Below are 19397 nucleotides of genomic sequence, written 5' to 3'. Positions count from 1 at the left end.
ACGCTTTCCACAGGGATCGCTCCCTACGTGACTCCCTTGTCCATTTGTCCCCCCCCCATCCCTCCCCACTGATCTCCCTCCTGGCACTTATCCTTGTAAGTGGAACAAGTGCTACACATGCCCTTACACTTCCTCCCTTACCACCATTCAGGGCCCCAGACAGTCCTTCCAGGTGAGGCGACACTTCACCTGTGAGTCGGCTGGGGTGATATACTGCGTCTGGTGCTCCTGATGTGGCCTTCTATATATTGGCGAGACCCGATGCAGTCTGGGAGACCGCTTTGCTGAACACCTACGCTCTGTCTGTTAGAGAAAGCAGGATCTCCCAGTGGCCACACATTTTAATTCCACATCCCATTCGCATTCTGACATGTCTATCCACGGCCTCCTCTACTGTAAAGATGAAGCCACACTCAGGTTGGAGGAACAACACCTTATATTCCGTCTGGGTAGCCTCCAACCTGATGGCATGAACAGTGACTTCTCTAACTTCCACTAATGCCCCACCTCCCTCTCGTACCCCATCCGTTATTTATTTTTATACACACATTCTTTCTCTCACTCTCCTTTTTCTCCCTCTGACTATACTCCTTGCCCATCCTCTGGGTTCCCTTGTCTTTCTCCCTGGGCCTCCTGTCCCATGATCCTCTCATATCCCCTTTGCCAATCACCTGTCCAGCTCTTGGCTCCATCCTTCCCCCTCCTGTCTTCTCCTATCTACCCCTCCCCCACCCACTTTCAAATCTCTTACTAACTCTTCCTTCAGTTAGTCCTGACGAAGGGTCTCGGCCTGAAACGTCGACTGCACCTCTTCCTAGAGATGCTGCCTGGCCTGCTGCGTTCACCAGCAACTTTGATGTGTGTTGCCTGTATTGTGCTGTAGGTTTTCTATGTTTCTATGTTTATTCTTTAGGCAGCTTTAGCAAGTAAGGTGAAAATAAATCCAAGGGTTTCTACAGTTATATAAATAGCAAAAGGATAGTGAGGGGTAAAATTGGTCCCTTAGAGAATCAGAGTGGACGGCTATGTGCGGAGCCAAAAGAGATGAGGGAAATTTTGAACAATTTCTTTTCTTCGGTATTCACTAAGGAGGAGGATATTGAATTGTGTAAGGTAAAGGAAACAAGAAGGGTAGTTATGGAAAATATGAGGATTAAAGAAGAGGAAGTACTGGCGCTTTTAAGGGATATAAAAGTGAATAAGTCTCCGGGTCCGGACAAGATATTCCCTAGGACAAGATATTCCCTAGGACACCTTGAGGGAAGTTAGTGTGGAAATAGCAGGGGCTCTGACAGAAATATTTCAAATGTCATTAGAAATGGGGATGGTGCCGGAGGATTGGCGTATTGCTCATGTGGTTCCATTGTTTAAAAAGGGTTCTAAGAGTAAACCTAGCAATTATCGGCCTGTGAGTTTGACGTCAGTGGTGGGTAAATTGATGGAAAATGTGCTTAGAGATGGTATATATAATTATCTGGATAGACAGGGTCTGATTAGGAACAGTCAACATGGATTTGTGCATGGAAGGTCATGTTTGACAAATCTTATTGAATTTTTTGATGAGGTTACTAGGAAAGTTGACGAGGGTAAAACGGTGGATGTTGTCTATATGGACTTCAGTAAGACCTTTGACAAGGTTCTACACGGAAGGTTAGTTAGGAAGGTTCAATCGTTAGACATTAATATCGATGTAGTAAAATGGATTCAGCAGTGGCTGGATGGGAGATGCCAGAGAGTAGTGGTGGATAACTGTTTGTCAGATTGGAGGCCGGTGTCCAATGGTGTGCCTCAGGGATCTGTACTGGGTCCAATGTTGTGTGTCATATATATTAATGGTCTGGATGAAGGGGTGGTAAATTGGATTAGTAAGTATGCAGGTGATACTAAGATAGGTGGCGTTGCGTATAATGAAGTAGGTTTTTAAAGCTTGCAGAGAAATTTAGGCCAGTTAGAAGAGTGGGCTGAAAGATGGCAGATGGAGTTTAATGCTGAAAAATGTGAGGTGCTACATTTTGGTAGGAGTAATCAAAATAGGACTTACATGGTAAATGGAAGGGCATTGAAGAATGCAGTAGAACAGAGGGATCTAAGAATAATGGTGCATAGTTCCCTGAAGGTGGAATCTCATGTGGATAGGGTGGTGAAGAAAGCTTTTGGTATGCTGGCCTTTATAAATCAGAGCATTGAGTATAGGAGTTGGGATGTAATGTTGAAATTGTACAAGGCATTGGTGAGGCCAAATTTCGAGTATTGTGTACAGTTCTGGTCACTGAATTATAGGAAAGATGTCAATAAGATTGAGAGAGTACAGAGGAGGTTTACTAAAATGTTGCCTGGGTTTCATCTAAGTTACAGAGAAAGGTTGAACAAGTTAGGTCTTTATTCTTTGGAGTGTAGAAGGTTGAGGGGGGACTTGACAGAGGGATTTAAAATTATGAGGAGGATTGATAGAGTTGACGTGGATAGGCTTTTTCCATTGAGAGTGGGGGAGATTCAAACAAGAGGACATGAGTTGAGAGTTAAAGGGCAAAAGTTTAGGGGTAACATGAGGGGGAACTTCTTTACTCAGAGTGTGGTAGCTGTGTGGAACGAGCTTCCAGCAGAAGTGGCTGAGGCAGGTTCGATGTTGTCATTTAAAGATAAATTGGACAGCTATATGGACAGGAAATGAATGGAAGGTTATGGACTGAGTGCAGGTCGGTGGGACTAGGTGAGAGTAGCGATCGGCACGGACTAGAAGGGCCGAGATGGCCTGTTTCCGTGCTGTAATTGTTATATGGTTACATGGTTATTCTCTACTGTTTTGTGTCACCATCATCTTGTGTTTTATCCTGTCCATAGGTGCAGGAGCCTGGATGAAAGTTGGGATGTGCTGGAGACCGGTGTTCAGAGCGTGTGGAAATGCTAGCGGCGAGAGAGCACCATTGCTGCTGTATTCCAGTTTAGAGGAGCTGAAGGAGCTGGAGTACCTCAGGTTTCAGGTGCAGACTCTCCAACAGCAGATCCACATTCAAACGGTGAGGTACTCTTCCCACTGCATTCAGATACCTTACCTTATGCTCTTGCAATCATGAAATAAATTAAAGCTTTGCTTGTCACATGTACATCAAAATTTACGGTGAAATGCGTCATTTGTGTTTGTGACCAACACAGGCCGAGAATGTGCTGGGGGCAGCCACAAGTGTCACCACACTTCCGAGCCAACATAGCTGTTCACAACTTACTAACCCTAACCTGTACGTCTTTAGAATGTGAGCGGACACCGCGGAGCGCCCGGAGGAAACCTGTACGGTCACGCAGAGAACATACAAACTCCCTTAACAGACAGTGGCAGGAATTGAACCCTGATCGCTGACGCTATAAAGCGTTACGCTATCCGCTCCACTGCCGTGCCACCTGTATCAATAAGTAAATAGTACATAATCCCAAATAGTTCTGGCAGTTCATCTTCCTGAGGAAGTAGCCAAACATTGTGCCATACAGCCTGTTGAATGTGTTGCTGTGTGTGCCAATCAGGGCAGTTCCAGTTCTTAAAGCAGCTATTAACAGCTCTGAGACTTTGGCTGACACATGGATAGAATCGCTCTTAGCTATTGATTACCAGGCTACTTTCTGCAGTTTAACCCAGGTAGCGCGCAGGGGCACCCGCTCCTGGTGGTGGAAAATCAAATTATTGTGCTCTCAGTCAGGTGCTGATAGGGGACAGATTTTCTGTGCTTTTGTCAGTCACAGAGCGGTACGGCATGGATATAGGCCTCCCAGCCTAACCAGTTCGTGCCGACCATTGGGCCCACGCAGCTCGTCCACCTTACCTGTGTTCAACCCACATCCCTCCAGTCACCGCCCCTTCTTAAATGGTACTGTTATACCCACCTCATTCACTTGCCCTGGCAGCACGTAGATTACCCCAACGGACTCACAGGTGAAGTGACTGTTCAGGGACCTGAATGGCAGCGAGGGAGGAGGTGTAGGGGCAGGTGTAGCACTTGTTGCGCTAACAAGGATAAGTGTCAGGAGAAGAATCAGTGGGGAGAACTGAATGGAAGCAATCGCCATGGAAAGCAGAAGGTAGAGGGAGGGAAAGATGTGCTTGCTGGTGGGAACCTGCTGGAGATGGCAGAAGTTATGGAGAATTATGTGCTGGACGTTCGAGGCTTGTGGGGTGGTGGGTGAGGACAAGAGGAACCCTACCCCTGGTGGAGTGCCGGGAGGATGGGATTAGGGCAGACGTGCACAAAGTGGAAGAGATGTAGTTGAGTCCTCCTGTGGTACTTATCCTTGCAAGTGGAACAAGTGCTACATCTACCCCCTCACCTCCTCCCTCACAACCATTCAGGACTCCAAACAGTCCTTCCAGGTGAGGCGATTTTTCACTTGTGAGTCTGTTGTGGTCATCTACTGTATCTGGTGCTCCCGGTGTGGCCTCCTGCATATTGGTGAAGACCGCCTTGCCAAGCACCTACGCTCCATCCACCAGAAAAAGCAGGATCTGCTGGTGGGCACCCATTTTAATTCCACTTCACATTCCCATTCCAATATGTCAGTCCATGGTCTCCTCTACTGTTGCGATGAGGCCACACTCAAGCTGAAGGAGAACACCTTATATTCTCTCTTGGTAGCTTCCAACCTGATGGCATGAACATCAATTTCTCGAACTTCCAGTGGTGGCCCCTGCCCTTCACCATTCCCCATTCCCCTTTTTCTCTCTCAGCTTATCTCGTCACCTGCCCATCACCTCTCTCTGCTCCTCCCCCTTTTCTTACTTCCACGGCCTTCTGTCCTCTTATATCAGATTACCCCTTCTCCAGCCCTATATCTCTTTCACCAACCAACTTACCAGCTCTTGACTTCTTCCACCCCCACCCCAGTTTCACCTATCATTTTGTGTTTCTTCCTCCCCTCCTCCCACCTTCTTACTCTGATGTCTCATCTTTTTTTCTCCAGTCCTGATGAAGGGTCTCGTCCTGAAACGTTGACTGTACTCTTTTCCATAGATGCTGCCTGGCCTGCTGAATTCCTCTAACATTTTGTCTGTGTTGTAAGGATTTCCAGCATTTGCAGATTTTCTGGTTTGTTATTGGAGTAAATCTATTCCCCCTAGATTTGGACTCTCCTATCCAAGGGAAAAGAAAGATACGGAGAGACAGAGCAACAAGAAGAGAGAGAATGCCGCGTCCCAGAATCTCAGAAATACTCTTCCAATGTGCTACAGTTGCACAGCAATTAGCTTAACCATTGACAGCCCCAGCTGTAATTCTGACTGCTTCCTGTGAAGAGTTCGTGACTGTGGGTCACCAGCGATCACTGATAAGGGTTCATTTCTCACTGCTGTCTATATTCCCCTCATGACTGCATGGGTTTCCTCTGGGTGCTCCAGTTTCCTCCCATATTTCAAAGACATGTCGGTTTCAGACATACGAACGTAAGGATTAATAAGTTGTGGGCGTGCGATGATGGCATGAGAAGCACGGTGAGACTCCAGCACATCCCTGGACAACGTTGGCCCCTTGATACACCTTCTCCCTCACGACCATTCAAGGCCCCAAACAGTCACTTCACCTGTGAGTCTGTTGTGGTCATCTACTGTGCCTGGTGCTCCCGGTGTGGCCTCTTGCATATCGGTGAAGACTGCTTCGCCAAGCACCTATGCTCCGTCCACCAGAAAAAGCAGGATCTCCCAATGGCCACCCATTTTAATTCCACTTCACATTCCCATTCCAACGTGTCAGTCCATGGCCTCCTGTACTGTCACTATGAGGTCCACTGTGGTTGGAGGAGCAACACCTTAACTCCATTTGAGTAGCCTCCAATCTGATGGCATGAACATCAATTTCTCAAACTTCTGGTAATGGCCCCCACCCCTCCTTCACTATTCTCCAACACACATCAAAGTTGCTGGTGAACACAGCAGGCCAGGCAGCATCTCTAGGAAGAGGTACAGTCGACATTTCGGGCCGAGGCCCTTCGTCAGGACTAACTGAAGGAAGAGCTAGTCAGAGATTTGAAAGTGAGAGGGGGAGGGGGAGATCCAAAATGATGGGAGAAGGCAGGAGGGGGAGAGATGCAGCCAAGAGCTGGACAGTTGATTGGCAAAAGGGATACGAGGCTCGAGAAGGGAGAGGATCATGGGCTGGGCGGCCTGGGGAGAAAGAAAGGGGCAGGGGAGCACCAGAGGAAGATGGGGATCAGGTAAGGAGTTATAGTGAAAGGGACAGAGAGAGAGAAAAGAGAGAGAAAAAAAGGGAAACAATAAAAAATAGTAAATAAATAAAGGGAGATGGGGCATTACCGTAAGTTTTAGAAGTCAATGTTCATGCCATCAGGTTGGAGACGAAATATAAGGTGTTCCTCCAACCTGAGTGTCCTCAACTGTCAAGATGACAGTGACAGGTCGGGCCAAGACCTTTCATCAGAACTGGAGAACAAAAATGAGAAGGTGGGAGAGAGGCCGAAGAGTACAAGTTATTGGTGAAACGTGAGACAAACGTTGAATGGGGTTGTGAGGATCAGTTAGAACTAGATCTATTTTTCAAAGTGATGAATGGGGGCGCCGGGACAATCGATCACCAGCAGCCCCTCGGGACAAAAATTGTGCTTCTGAAATCTCTTGATATTGATTCCGCACGGGGAAAGCGCGAGCCTCCCCCGTGTCCCCCTCACTCTCTCTCTTCCCCTCACTCTATCTCCCCCCCGCACTCTCCCCCTTCCCTTACTCTCTCTTCCCCTCTGCGCTCTCCCCCCTCTCCCCTCTCCACTCTCTCCCTTACTTTCTCTCCCCCCTCTCCCCTCCACTCTCTCCCCTCTCCACTCTCTCCCCTCTCCCCCCCCTTACTCTCGCTCCCCTCTCCGCTCTCTCTCCCCCCTTGCCTAGGAGTGTGTGAGGTATGGGCTGCTGAGCCTTTCTACTTCACTGTCTTGCTAAGTCAATGTGCAGATGTGTGTGTGGGACCAGGTTCAGTGTGTAAACAGCAAGTGTCTGACTTATTTCTCCTTCCCTCACAGGTCCTGATGGAGGAGTTGATTCCCCTCATTTCTGCACAGCAGCCCCCACCCCACCTGTATCGAGCAGCCTACTCCCTACTGTGTGAGGGGGGACAGCATTTCCCTGCATTAGTGTTGGATAATGTGTCTGACTAACACCCTACACTGGTCAGTTCCCAGCGGAGTTGGCATTTCTGATCCACCAACTGACTAAAAAACCTGTGGATGGACCCACTGACCCACCAACAGATTAACGAATGTCACTGGCCGATCCACCAACCCACAGACCTACCAACGGACTAACCTGCAGACAAGGCCAGCTCATGGAGGACAGAGCCTGGGAGACGTGAGCAGCAGGTCAGGCGACATCCGTGGGGAGGGGAGTGGGAAACTTTACAGACAGATGGAGGATTCTAGCCAGGGGTTTGTGCCTGTCACTTGTGTCAGAGAGGTCATATGTTCAGCAACCTGAACCTGGATCAGCGGGATTCACCTGCACCACAGAGAGGGGTGTTGCTCCAACAGAATCACCGGCTTCTGGACCGCTCTCATCCTGCTGGATCATCCCCACTCCAGGTAGCCCATTCGCCTGCTCCATGTACCCCACAGAGTCATCCCTTCTCCTTCCTACTTGCCCCATCCCCACCCGCACAGAATCATCTTGCTTTGTTTTACAAACAAAAGTTTATTCACACAAAAATAAATGAAATGTAAACATCAAGTGTTTACACGATGGAGAACAAATTCAAATTAAAACCTGATTATTACTGTCCGTAAAACAGCCAGTTCCCTGGGGAGGCCCACTGTTCACCGAAACCTCCCCCCCCCCCCCCCCGGTACCAGTTGTGACCACATGCACCCTCTCCAAGGACACCCAGGCTTTGCTGGTAAAGAATACCATCAGATCAGTAGAAAGATGTGACCTGGGATTAGAAGATGTTGAATCCTTGTGGGTTGAGTTAAGAAAGTGCAAGGGTAAAAGGCTGTTATACAGGCACCACAGATTGCAACAGGAAATAGAAAAGACATGTCAAAGGGGTAATGTTATGATGGTCATAGGAGATTTCAGCATGCAGGTCAATTGGGAAAATCAGGTAGGAAATGGATCTCAGAGTGAGTTTGTTGAATACATATGAGATGATTATTTAGAGCAGTTTGTCGTTGAGCCACTAGGGGATCAGCTATACTTAAAACGGAAGTGAGTAGGGAGCTTAAGGTAAAAGAACCCTTAGGAGGCAGTGATCACAATATGATTGAGTTCAATTTGAAATTTGATAGGGCGAAAGTAAATTCTAATGTAACAGTATTTCAGTGGAGTAAAGGTAATACATTGGTGTGAGAGTGAGTTGGCCAAAGTAAATTGGAAGGAGATGCTGGCAGGGATGACAGCAGGGCAGCAATGGTGTGAGTTCCTGGAAAAAATGAGGAAGGTACAGGATAGATCCAAGTATGAAGAAATACTCAAATGGCAAAATAGTACAATCACAGCTGACATGGGAAGTCAAAGCTAATGTAAAAGCAAAAGAGAGAGCATACAACAAAGCAAAAATTAGTGGGAAGATAGAGGATTGGAAAGCTTTTAAAACCCTACAGAGAGCAACTAAAAGAATCATTAGGAGTGAAAGAATGAAATATGGAATCAAGCTAGCAAACAATATGAAGGTGGATAGTAAAAGCTTTTCAAGTATGTAAAAAAGTAAGAGAGATGAGAGTGGATATAGGACCACTAGAAAATAAGGCCGGAGAAATAATAATGGGGGACAAGGAGATGGCAGATGAACTAAGTATTTTGCATCAGTCTTCACTATGGAAGACAGTAGCAGTGTGCCAGATGTTGAAGGGTGTGAGGGAAGAGAAGTGAGGCAGTTACTATTACAAGGGAGAAGGTGCTCAAAAAGCTGAAAGACCTAGGGGTATATAAATCACCAGGGCCAGATGAACTGCAGCCAAAGATTTTGAAAGAGGTAGCGGTAGAGATTATGGAGGCATTTGCAATAATCTTTCTAAAATTATTGAACTCTTGCATGGTGCCAGAGGACTGGAAAATTGCAAACGTCAGTCCACTCTTTAAGAAAGGAGGAAGGCAACAGAAAGGAAATTGTAGACCAGTTAGCCTGACCTCAGTGGTTAGGAAGATGTTAGAGCCAATTGTCAAGGTTGAGTCTATGGAGCACTTGGTGACACAGGGCAAGATCAGCATGCTTTCCTTGAGGGAAAATCTTGCCTGACAAACCTGTTGGAATTCTTTGAGGAGATTACAAGTAGGATGGATGAAGGGAATGTAGTGGATTTTGTATATTTGGACTTTCAGAAGGCCTTCGACAAAGTACCACACAGGCTGCTTACCAAGTTAAGAGCCAATGGCATTACAGGAATGTTACTGGCATAGTTAGAGCATTGGCTGATTGGAAGAGGCAGCAAGGGGGAATAAAAGGATCCTTTTCTGATGGCTGCCAGTGTCTAGTGGTGTTCCGCAGGAATCAGTTTGCAGATGATATGAGGATTGGTGGAGAGGCAGGTGGTCTTGAAGAAACAGGTAGGCTGCAGAACAACTTAGAATTAGGAATGGGCAAGAAAATGGCAAATGAAATACAATGTTGGAAAATGCATAGTCATGCACTTCAGCAGTAGAAATAAATGTGCAGACTGTTTTCTAAACGGAGAAAATCCAAAAATTCTCAAATGTAAAGGGACTTAGGAGTCCTTGTGCAGAACACCCTAACCGTTAACTTGCAGGTAGAGTTGGTGGTGAGGAAGGCAAATGCAATGTTAGCATTTATTTCAAGAGGTCTAGACTACAAGAGCAGGGATGTGATGCTGAGGCTTTATCAGGCACTGGTGAGGCCTCACCTTGAGTATTATGAACAGTTTTGGGCTCCTCATTTAAGAAAAGATGTGCTGGTATTGGAGAGGATTCAGAGGATATTCACATCTATGATTCCGGGAATGAAAGGATTACCATACAAGCAACATTTTGTAGCTCTGGGTCTGTACTTGTTGGAATTTAGAAGGATGAGGGGGATCTCACTGAAACCTTTCAAATGTTGAAAGGTCTAGACAGAGTAGATGTGGAAAGGATGTTTCCCATGGTGGGGGAGTCTAGGACAGGAAGGCACAGCCTCAGGATAGAGGGGTGTTCATTTAAAACAGAGATGCAGAGAAATTTCTTTAGCGAAAGGGTGCTGAATTTATGGAATTTGTTACCACAGGCAGCTCTGTAGGCCAGATCATTGGGTGTTTTTAAGGCAGAGCTTGATCGGTTCTTGATTGGACACAGTACCAAAGGTTACAGGGAGAAGGCTGGGGAATGAGACTGAGAGAGGGAAAACGGATCAGCCATAATTGAATGGTGAAGTAGACTAAATGAGCCAAATGGACTAATTCTGCTCTGTGTCTTATAGTCTTACGGAATGTATCCCTGGAAAGGGGGCATTCAGTCAGCCAGTTCTGGCAGAGCTCCTGACTTCTGCTGCTTGGACTGGTGAATGGCCATCTTGGCCAGGCCCAGGAACAAGCCTACCAGTAGATCCTCCGAGCAACCTCTCGCATTCCATATATACATGGTAAACTGACTGCTCTCAGTCACAGAATGGACAGGTGGACGGGGTTCTCAATGAACCTGCTGAAAAACCTGTTGGAAATTACTGTCCAATGCAACACCTTCCACCCCAGACCCCAATTTACAGGGGAAAGACTGCAGTATGGGGACCTCCCCTACCACCGGATGGTAAAACAGACTGGCACAGCGCGTCTGGTTGGCAGACAAAGGCAAAGAAGTGAAAGGTGTGCAGGACCAGCCCATACAAAGGTGAGCAATTCTGGCTGACCAGGTGCTAACACAGCCGGAACCCCTCCCCACTCCTGAGCTTCCTCAACACCATCATGATAGGATGGGGACCCGTCCCCCTCACAGTCAGAGCACCATGCCCCGCTGGCCCCGAAGCACCCTGACTGGATGTGACTAAACTCCATACCCGCAGCAGCTGGAGAAAGTGTGCCGCCAGCACATGCCGTCTCAGAGGGTGCTTTGTGTACAGGTATCTGCTGGGTGCTCTCAGATGGCTACGTAACAGCACACCAGTGACTGTCCGCCCTCCACAATTGGAAGACTCGGGACTGCAGCAGAAACCCAATGCCTCCTATTGCCCCAAAGAAACCCACCAGCCTTCTTTGGATCCTGGAGACAAAATCAGTGGGTGAGACCAAAGGGACCAGCTGGTGCCAGATCAGGGAGGCAACCAGCTGATTCATTACTAGCGTCCTTCCCAGGTATGAATTTGTGTGAAGTAGGCCTGACCAGCATCCCAGATGGGCAGAGACTTTTGTCTCTTAAGTTCCACCAGTTCACCGGCCAGGGCTCCTCAGTGGAGCTCAAGTGCACCCCGAGGTAGAGGAGGTGCATGGTGCTCCGTGCCAAGGGTTTTAACCCCTCCAGCAGAGAGTCCGCCTACCAGTGACCCACTAAGAGGCCAGCACACTTTTCCCAGTTGACCCTTGCAGAGGATGTGGCCAAAAAGATCTGGCAGTCTCACATCTTCTGCAAGTCAATGGAGTCAGTGACCAAGAGGAGGATGTCATCAGCGTAAACTGAAAGGACAACCTCCATGGCTGGTTCGCATAAAACCAAACCCATCAACCTCTTCCAGAGAAGGCACAGGAACGGCTCCACACAAACAGAGTACACGGGGCCACTCTGACACAACCCTCCCAAAGCTCAAGGGTGCTGTCAAGGACCCACTGACTTTAAGAAGGCACTCCGCAGCAGCATATAACAGTTGGATGCATGCAGTCTCTCTAAAAGGTACTCATGGTCCACCCTGTAAAACATCTTTTCCTGGTCAAGGGGAGAGAAAGACGACTGACAGATTGGCCTCTCAGGACAGGTGAATCACCCCAACCCCCACTCAACACATTCACCACCACCAGGGAGTGCAGAGATGTTCCCACAGACAACCGCCCCCCCCCAGAGATTACCGCTGGATTACCCCTACCCACTGCCACCCTGCCAAATCACCCCTACTGGTGTGTAGAGCATTGTAAGCCTCCGCTTTCCTGGGTACAAGAGGGTGTGCATGATTTTCTGGCACAATAACATACTATGTCTCTGTGACAGCGGAGGCAGAGATCACAATCATTTCCACACACTACTGTAACTGCACAATATTTGTACGAGGAATCAACAATGACTCTGTTTACAGAGTTCACTTTTGTACAGTCAACTTTTATTAATAATCAGCCATGTTCCATTTGTGCTACGCGTGAGTATATGTCTCTGCAACCATGGTTGTGACAGGTCATGAAATTTATTGTTTTGCAACAGCAATACATTGCAATATGTAAAGTTTACTATAAACTGAGAAATATAAATCTGAAGTTCAAATTCATTGTCATTCAACTGTACACACTGCGAACGAAACAACATTCCTCCAGACCAAGATGCACAACCCCTATATGTAACTCACACACAACACATAAAATAATAATTTTAGTTCCTGATGTTTACAGTTACTGTTCTATAGATTTGCTAAGTATGCCTGCAGAAAAGAATCTCAGGGTTGTATGTGGTGATGTGTATGGACTTTGATAATAAAATTTACTTTGAATTTTGAATATTACCACAAATAAATTAACAAATAATGTGCATATTCGGTACAAGTTCTAAAATAAACAGTATAACACGTCTGGCACTTCATACATGATGAGACTGATGAGATTCATACTTGGAGGCAGGGAGTTCAGTAGTCTCACAGCCTGGGGGAAGAAGCTGTTGTCCACGCTAACAGTTCTTGTCCTAATGTTACAGTACCACCTGCCTGATGGAAGGGTCAAAGAAATTGTTCAATGAATGGGAGAGATCACTGCTCCTGATAAATAGCTCTGATGGGTGGGAAGGAGCCTCACTTCAGAATTAGGATCAGGTTTATCATCACTGGCATGTGACGTGAAATTCGTCAACTTAGCAGCAGCAGTTCAATGCAATACAATATACTGCACAGAAGAGAGAAAAAAATAAGTAAATCAAGTACTGTGTGTGTATTGTGAATAGATTTTTAAAAAACATGCAAAAAACAGAAATACAGTATATTTATATTTAAAAAGTGAGGTAGTGTTCAATGTCCATTTAGGAATCGGATGGCAGGAGGGAAGAAGCTGTTCCTGAATCGCTGAGTGTGTGCCTTCAGGCTTCTGTACCTCCAGCCTGATGGTAACAGTGAGAAAAGGGCATGCCCTGGGTGCTGGAGGTTTTAATAATGGACGCTGCCTTCCTGAGACACCATTCCCTTAAGATCTCCTGGGTATTTTGTAGGCTAGTGCCCAAGATGGAGCTGACTAGATTCACAACCTTCTGCAGCTTCTTTTGGTCCTGTGCGCAACCCCCCCCCCCCCGGCACCATACCAGACAGTGATGCAGCCTGTCAGAATGCTCTCCATGCTACATCTATAGAAGTTTTTGAGTGTATTTTGCCAGAATCTCCTCAGGAAAGAAGACACTGCTGTGTTTTCTTAACCAAAGAGGTGGTGTTGAGGGACAGGTTTTTATTTATTTATTATTTATATATACCACTGTTAATGTCTCTTGCATCTGCTTGTCTGCCTGCACTGCACTTTGAAACTGTAACACTTTATTCTACATTCTGTATTAGTTTCCCTCAATACACTGTTGTAAGCATAGAACAGTACAGCACAGTGTAGGCCCTTCGGCCCACAATGTTGTGCCAAACCTCAAACCATGCCTCCCATATAACCCCCTACCTTAAATTCCTCCATATACCTGTCTAGTAGTCTCTTAAACTTCACGAGTGTATCTGCCTCCACCACTGAATCAGGTAGTGCATTCCACACCCCAACCACTCTCTGAGTAAAAAACCTTCCTCTAATATCCCCCTTGAACTTCCCACCCCTTACCTTAAAGCCATGTCCTCTTGTATTGAGCAGTGGTGCCTTGGGGAAGAGGTGCTGGCTATCCACTCTTATCTGTTCCTCTTATTGTACACCTCTATCATGTCTCCTCTCATCCTCCTCCTTTCCAAAGAGTAAAGCCCTAGCTCCCTTAATCTCTGATCATAATCCATACTCTCTAAACCAGGCAGCATCCTGGTAAATCTCCTCTGTACCCTTTCCAATGCTTCCACATCCTTCCTATAGTGAAGCAACCAGAACTGGACACAGTACTCCAAGTGTGGCCTAACCAGAGTTTTATAGAGCTGCATCATTACATCGCGACTCTTAAACTCTATCCCTCGACTTATGAAAGCTAACACCCCATAAGCTTTCTTAACTACCCTATCCACCAGTGAGGCAACTTTCAGGGATCTGTGGACATGTACCCCGAGATCCCTCTGCTCTTCCACACTACCAAGTATCCTGCCATTTACTTTGTACTCTGCCTTGGAGTTTGTCCTTCCAAAGTGTACCACCTCACACTTCTCTGGGTTGAACTCCATCTGCCACTTCTCAGCCCACTTCTGCATCCTATCAATGTCTCTCTGCAATCTTTAACAATCCTCTACACTATCCACAACACCACCAACCTTTGTGTCGTCTGCAAACTTGCCAACCCACCCTTCTACCCCCACATCCAGGTCGTTAATAAAAATCACGAAAAGTAGAGGTCCCAGAACAGATCCTTGTGGGACACCACTAGTCACAATCCTCCAATCTAAATGTACTCCCTCCACCATGACCCTCTGCATTCTGCAGGCAAGCCAATTCAGAATCCACCTGGCCAAACTTACCTGGATCCCATGCCTTCTGACTTTCTGAATAAGCCTACCGTGTGGAACCTTGTCAAATGCCTTACTAAAATCCATATAGATCACATCCACTGCGCTACCGTCATCTATATGCCTGGTCACCTCCTCAAAGAACTCTATCAGGCTTGTTAGACACCATCTGTAAAGACAGGATAAGATAAATCAGTTGTGCAAAAAGTGTGAGGTTGGGTACATGGATTCATGGACCACTCAGAAATTTGGCAGAGGGGAAGAAGCTGTTACAAAAGCATTGAGTGCAGGTATTCAGGCTCGTGTATCTCCTTCCTGATGGTAGCAAAGTGAAGAGGGCATATCCCGGGTGGTGAGGGGCCTTAATGATGCTGCTTGTTTTGAAGATTCACAAGAAAATGTGAAGTAAACATAAACAACTTTTACAAAAAAAACAATTAGAACTAAAACCAAAGTCTATTTCAGTTCGAAGTGGTCACAGTGAGGTAGAATTTTGTCATTTGGTTGTAGAGATGTAGGACTTAAGGCTTCCTCCTACCCGAAGGTAGGTGCGGGAAGGTGACATGGCCCAGATGACGGGGATCTTTGATGGTGGATGTTTACATCTTTGGGGCAGCTGCTCCGTCTATCCACAACAAGGTCACCCCCACCATCTCTCTATGTCTTATGTCCCTTATAATCCATCAGCTACACCCTTCCCCTTACCGATGGGGTTAACCCTCAGCATTCCACCCAAACCAGGGTTCTCACCAACTCATCCGCTTCTCTGCTATCGCCTTCCCGGATTGGGGATACACCCCTCCCTCTGCCTAACCCCCCGGGGTCACTCCTCTCCCTCTGCCTAACCCCCCGGGTCACACCCCTCCCTCTGCCTAACCCCCCGGGTCACACCCCTCCCTCTGCCTAACCCCCCTGGGGTCACACCCCTCCCTCTGCCTAACCCCCCGGGGTCACTCCTCTCCCTCTGCCTAACCCCCCGGGTCACACCCCTCCCTCTGCCTAACCCCCCGGGTCACACCCCTCCCTCTGCCTAACCCCCCTGGGGTCACACCCCTCCCTCTGCCTAACCCCCCGGGGTCACTCCTCTCCCTCTGCCTAACCCCTCGGGTCACACCCCTCCCTCTGCCTAACCCTCCGGGTCACACCCCTCCCTCTGCCTAACCCCCCTGGGGTCACACCCCTCCCTCTGCCTAACCCCCCGGGGTCACACCAAGAACCCATTCCCTCTGGGAATACAGCCCCTCCCTCCACATCGGAGACACATCCGCACCCGCACCCCCGGGGGGCTAACCCTGTTTCTCTCTCCTACCCTCGGATACACACACCGTACCTCAGGGGACACACCCATGCCCGAGGAGCTCCCTCTCCCCCACCCCGGGGCTACTCCATGATGCTCCTCACCCCTCGTACAGGGGGAGGGGGAGGGCGCTCCGCTGGCCGGCATTCGTTTCGAAAGTGCATCTCTTGCAACCAATTGGAAACGCGAAGAACCCGGAAGCGGTATCGAAGCCACCAATGACGATGAGGAAAGTGGGATCGGGGTCTTGTGATTGACCGCGACGGAGTCCAATGGGCGTGGCGCGTCTCCGCCAAAGTACGCCAATCAGCGCTGGGCATTTTGAAAAGGTTTGCGAGCGGCGGGTTTGAAACGGTCGGTGCGCGGAGGGGCCGTTCGGACGGAGAAAGACTGAGACCGGGACCGTGACCGGGAGACGGAGTGAGAGACCGAGAGCGAGGGCGAGCACGGGACGGGAACTAGGATCGGCCGCGGGTGAAGATGCGGGTCGAGGGTGAGATGGAATGAATCGGCGTCGCAGGGGTCGGGGTTGGATGTGGTGAGGGGGTTGAGGGTGAGGTTTTCTAGGTGTGGAGGTTGAGGGGTTAGGAGTGAAGGGTTGGATGTGGTGAGGAGGTTGAGTGTGAGGTTTTCTGGGTTGAGGGGTAAGTATTGGGGGTGAAGGGTTGGGGTGAGGATTTCGAGTGCGAGGGTTGGATGTGGTGAGGGGGTTGAGGGTGAGGTTTTCTAGGTGTGGAGGTTGAGGGGTAAGTATTAGGAGTGAAGGGTTGGGGTGAGGATTTCGAGTGCGAGGGTTGGGATGTGGTGAGGGGTTGAGGGTGGGGTTTTCTAGATGTGTTGAGGGGTAAGTATTGGGGGTGAGGATTTCGAGTGTGAGGGTTGGATGTGGTGAGGGGGTTGAGGGTGAGGTTTTCTAGGTGTGGAGGTTGAGGGGTAAGTATTGGGAGTGAAGGGTTGGGGTGAGGATTTTGAGTGTGAGGGTTGGATGTGGCAAGGGCTGAGGATTTGGACGTTGAAAGTTGGTGGTGAAGAGTGAGGGTTTCAGACACCCCACCCTGCAAAAACTCATTTCAGGGAGGTAGCACCACTACCCCACCCCCTGCAACTCCATATCCCCCACTCCCCGGTCGACCTCCAAGGGTGTATGTAGACAGGACATTTGATATGAACGAAAACACAATTTATTTGATCACATATTGAAACTATTTACACACACATATACATATTCCTTGTTGAGTATTTTGTTGCCCGTCTCAATGCTAATAGCTAAATACCAATGCAAATAGCTTTTCTATTTCTTTTGCAAACTTTCCTTGTACTGTGATGTGGCTTGCTTGGCAGATTTGAGCATTTTGCTGGAAGTCTCAACCTCATAGCAGTCTGTGTCAATGAATTTGTTAATTTTGCAAGACATCAGATTTACAAGATTCACTATTATATTATCATGGAGTTTTTTTATTCTATTACAACTTTAAGCAAGTCTACAGGGAGTTTGGCCTCATCACGTAGGACATCAATACAGTAGCTCCTTAGCAGCTAGCCAGCTAGTTTAGATAACAGGCAACACACATCAAAGTTGCTGGTGAATGCAGCAGGCCAGGCAGCATCTCTAGGAAGAGGTACAGTCGACGTTTCAGGCTGAGACCCTTCGTCAGGACCAACTGAAGGAAGAGCTAGTAAGAGATTTGAAAGTGGGAGGGGAAGGGGGAGATCCGAAATGATAGGAGAAGACAAGAGGGGGAGGGATGGAGCCAAGAGCTGGACAGGTGATTGGCAAAAGGGATATGAGAGGATCATTGGGCAGGAGGCTGAGGGAGAAGGAAAGGAGGAGGGGGGGAAGCCCAGAGGATGGGCAAGAGGTATAGTGAGAGGGACGGAGAGAGAAAAAGGAGAGAGAGGAAAAGAATATGTGTATATAAATAAATAACGGATGAGGTACGAGGGGGAGGTGGGGCATTAGTGGAAGTCAGAGAAGTCAATGTTCATGTCATCAGTTTGAAGGCTACCCAGATAGAATATAAGGTGTTCTTCCTCCAACCTGAGTGTGGCTTCATCTTGACAGTAGAGGAGGCCAAGGACTCTCTGATCTACGGGCTGTTCCCGGGGATGCACACGGAGACCAACATCCGGTGCTGCTGGCAGATCATCAACTCGGTGAAAGACGCTATTTGGTCAGCCCGAAACTTGATGATCTACCAGCACATGGAGATGTCCGTGGGAGAATGCTGCCGACTGGCACACTCTCGGCTGCAGGAGTACGTGCTGAGGGACGCACTGAAACTTGGTGCAGCCACCGCAAGGGCCCGGTGGGGAAGGACCACAGTATAGGTTTCTCCACCCGTGGGAGTGGGAGGGGTCGGTGGGCGGGGAGTATACCCCTCAACAATGAGATGCTAAGCTGAACTACTGGAGTGCCACGTGGGTGGCTATAAACACGGGTATTTTACTGAGTATAATGGAAACGTATGTAAAGGATGAAAAGTTATTGAATGGTTTATTGTATATATTTATTTTTGAATAAAGTATATTTTGAAATAAAAAAAAAAAAATCAGAATGGGAATGGGACGTGGAATTAAAATGTGCGGCCACTGGGAGATCCTGCTTTCTCTGGCGGACAGAGCGTAGGTGTTCAGCGAAACAGTCTCCCAGTCTGTGTCGGGTCTCGCCAATATATAGAAGGCCACATCGGGAGCACCAGACGCAGTATATCACCCCAGCCGACTCACAGGCGAAGTGTCGCCTCACCTGGAAAGACTGTCTGTGGCCCTGGATGGTAGTGAGGGAGGAAATGTAAGGGCATGTGTAGCACTTTCTGCTTACAAGGATAAGTGCCAGGAGGGAGATCAGTGAGGAGGGATGGGGAAACGAACGGACAAGGGAGTCGCGTAGGGAGCGATCCCTGCGGAAAGCAGAGGTGGGGGCCGGGGAAGATGTGCTTAGTGGTGGGATCCAGTTGGAGGTAGCAGAAGTGACGGAGAATTATATGTTGGACCCGGAGGCTGGTGGGGTGGTAGGTGAGGACAAGGGGAACCCTATTCCTGGTGGGGTGGCGGAAGGATGGAGTGAGAGCAGATGTGTGTGAAATGGGGGAGATGCGTTTGAGAGCAGAGTAGTTCTTCCAGGTGAGGCGATACTTCACCTGTGAGTCGGCTGGGGTGATATACTGTGCTCCCAATGCGGCCTTCTATATATTGGCGACGGAGACCGTTTCGCTGAACACTTACGCTCTGTCCGCCAGAGAAACAGAGAAAGCAGGATCTCCCAGTGGCCACACATTTTAATTCCACGTCCCATTCCCATTCTGATATGTCTATCCACGGCCTCCTCTACTGTAAAGATGAAGCCACACTCAGGTTGGAGGAACAACACCTTATATTCCATCTGGGTAGCCTCC

The 19397-nt window shown here is 48.2% G+C and overlaps 2 protein-coding genes, 1 long non-coding RNA gene and 1 other non-coding gene across 6 annotated transcripts in view; 2 read left to right on the top strand and 2 right to left on the bottom strand.

Annotated features, from left to right (window-relative positions):
- Positions 1–12642, top strand: part of LOC140203251 (uncharacterized) — a 37290-nt gene extending 24648 nt beyond the window's left edge. The window contains exons 9-10 of one of the 3 annotated variants that reach the window (XM_072269267.1): positions 2842–3017; positions 7003–12642. In XM_072269267.1, coding sequence (XP_072125368.1) covers positions 2842–3017; positions 7003–7137 — 311 coding nt within the window. In that variant the 3' untranslated portion in view covers positions 7138–12642. Of the gene's footprint in view, positions 1–2841; positions 3018–7002 lie in introns of those variants that run through there. The other 2 variants (XR_011887333.1, XR_011887332.1) reach the window with 2 other exon arrangements.
- Positions 6544–6667, bottom strand: LOC140203515 (U11 spliceosomal RNA). The gene has a single exon (XR_011887386.1). It is a non-coding gene; the product is annotated as a U11 spliceosomal RNA (small nuclear RNA).
- Positions 12187–16161, bottom strand: LOC140203252 (uncharacterized). Its single transcript, XR_011887334.1, has 3 exons — positions 16036–16161; positions 14718–14874; positions 12187–12969 (listed from the first exon to the last, which is right to left on the bottom strand). It is a non-coding gene; the product is annotated as an uncharacterized lncRNA (long non-coding RNA).
- A 185-nt stretch (positions 16162–16346) lies between these two features.
- ccnf (cyclin F) overlaps positions 16347–19397 on the top strand; it is a 119221-nt gene continuing 116170 nt past the window's right edge. Inside the window, exon 1 of the mRNA XM_072269590.1 lies at positions 16347–16495. Within this exon, the coding sequence (XP_072125691.1) occupies positions 16483–16495 (13 nt within the window). The 5' untranslated portion in view covers positions 16347–16482. The remainder of the gene's footprint in view (positions 16496–19397) is intronic.

Source organism: Mobula birostris, chromosome 9 (genome assembly GCF_030028105.1).
Source record: "Mobula birostris isolate sMobBir1 chromosome 9, sMobBir1.hap1, whole genome shotgun sequence".
Classification (NCBI taxonomy): Eukaryota; Metazoa; Chordata; class Chondrichthyes; order Myliobatiformes; family Myliobatidae; genus Mobula; species Mobula birostris.
This window is presented reverse-complemented; position numbering and strand designations above follow the sequence as displayed.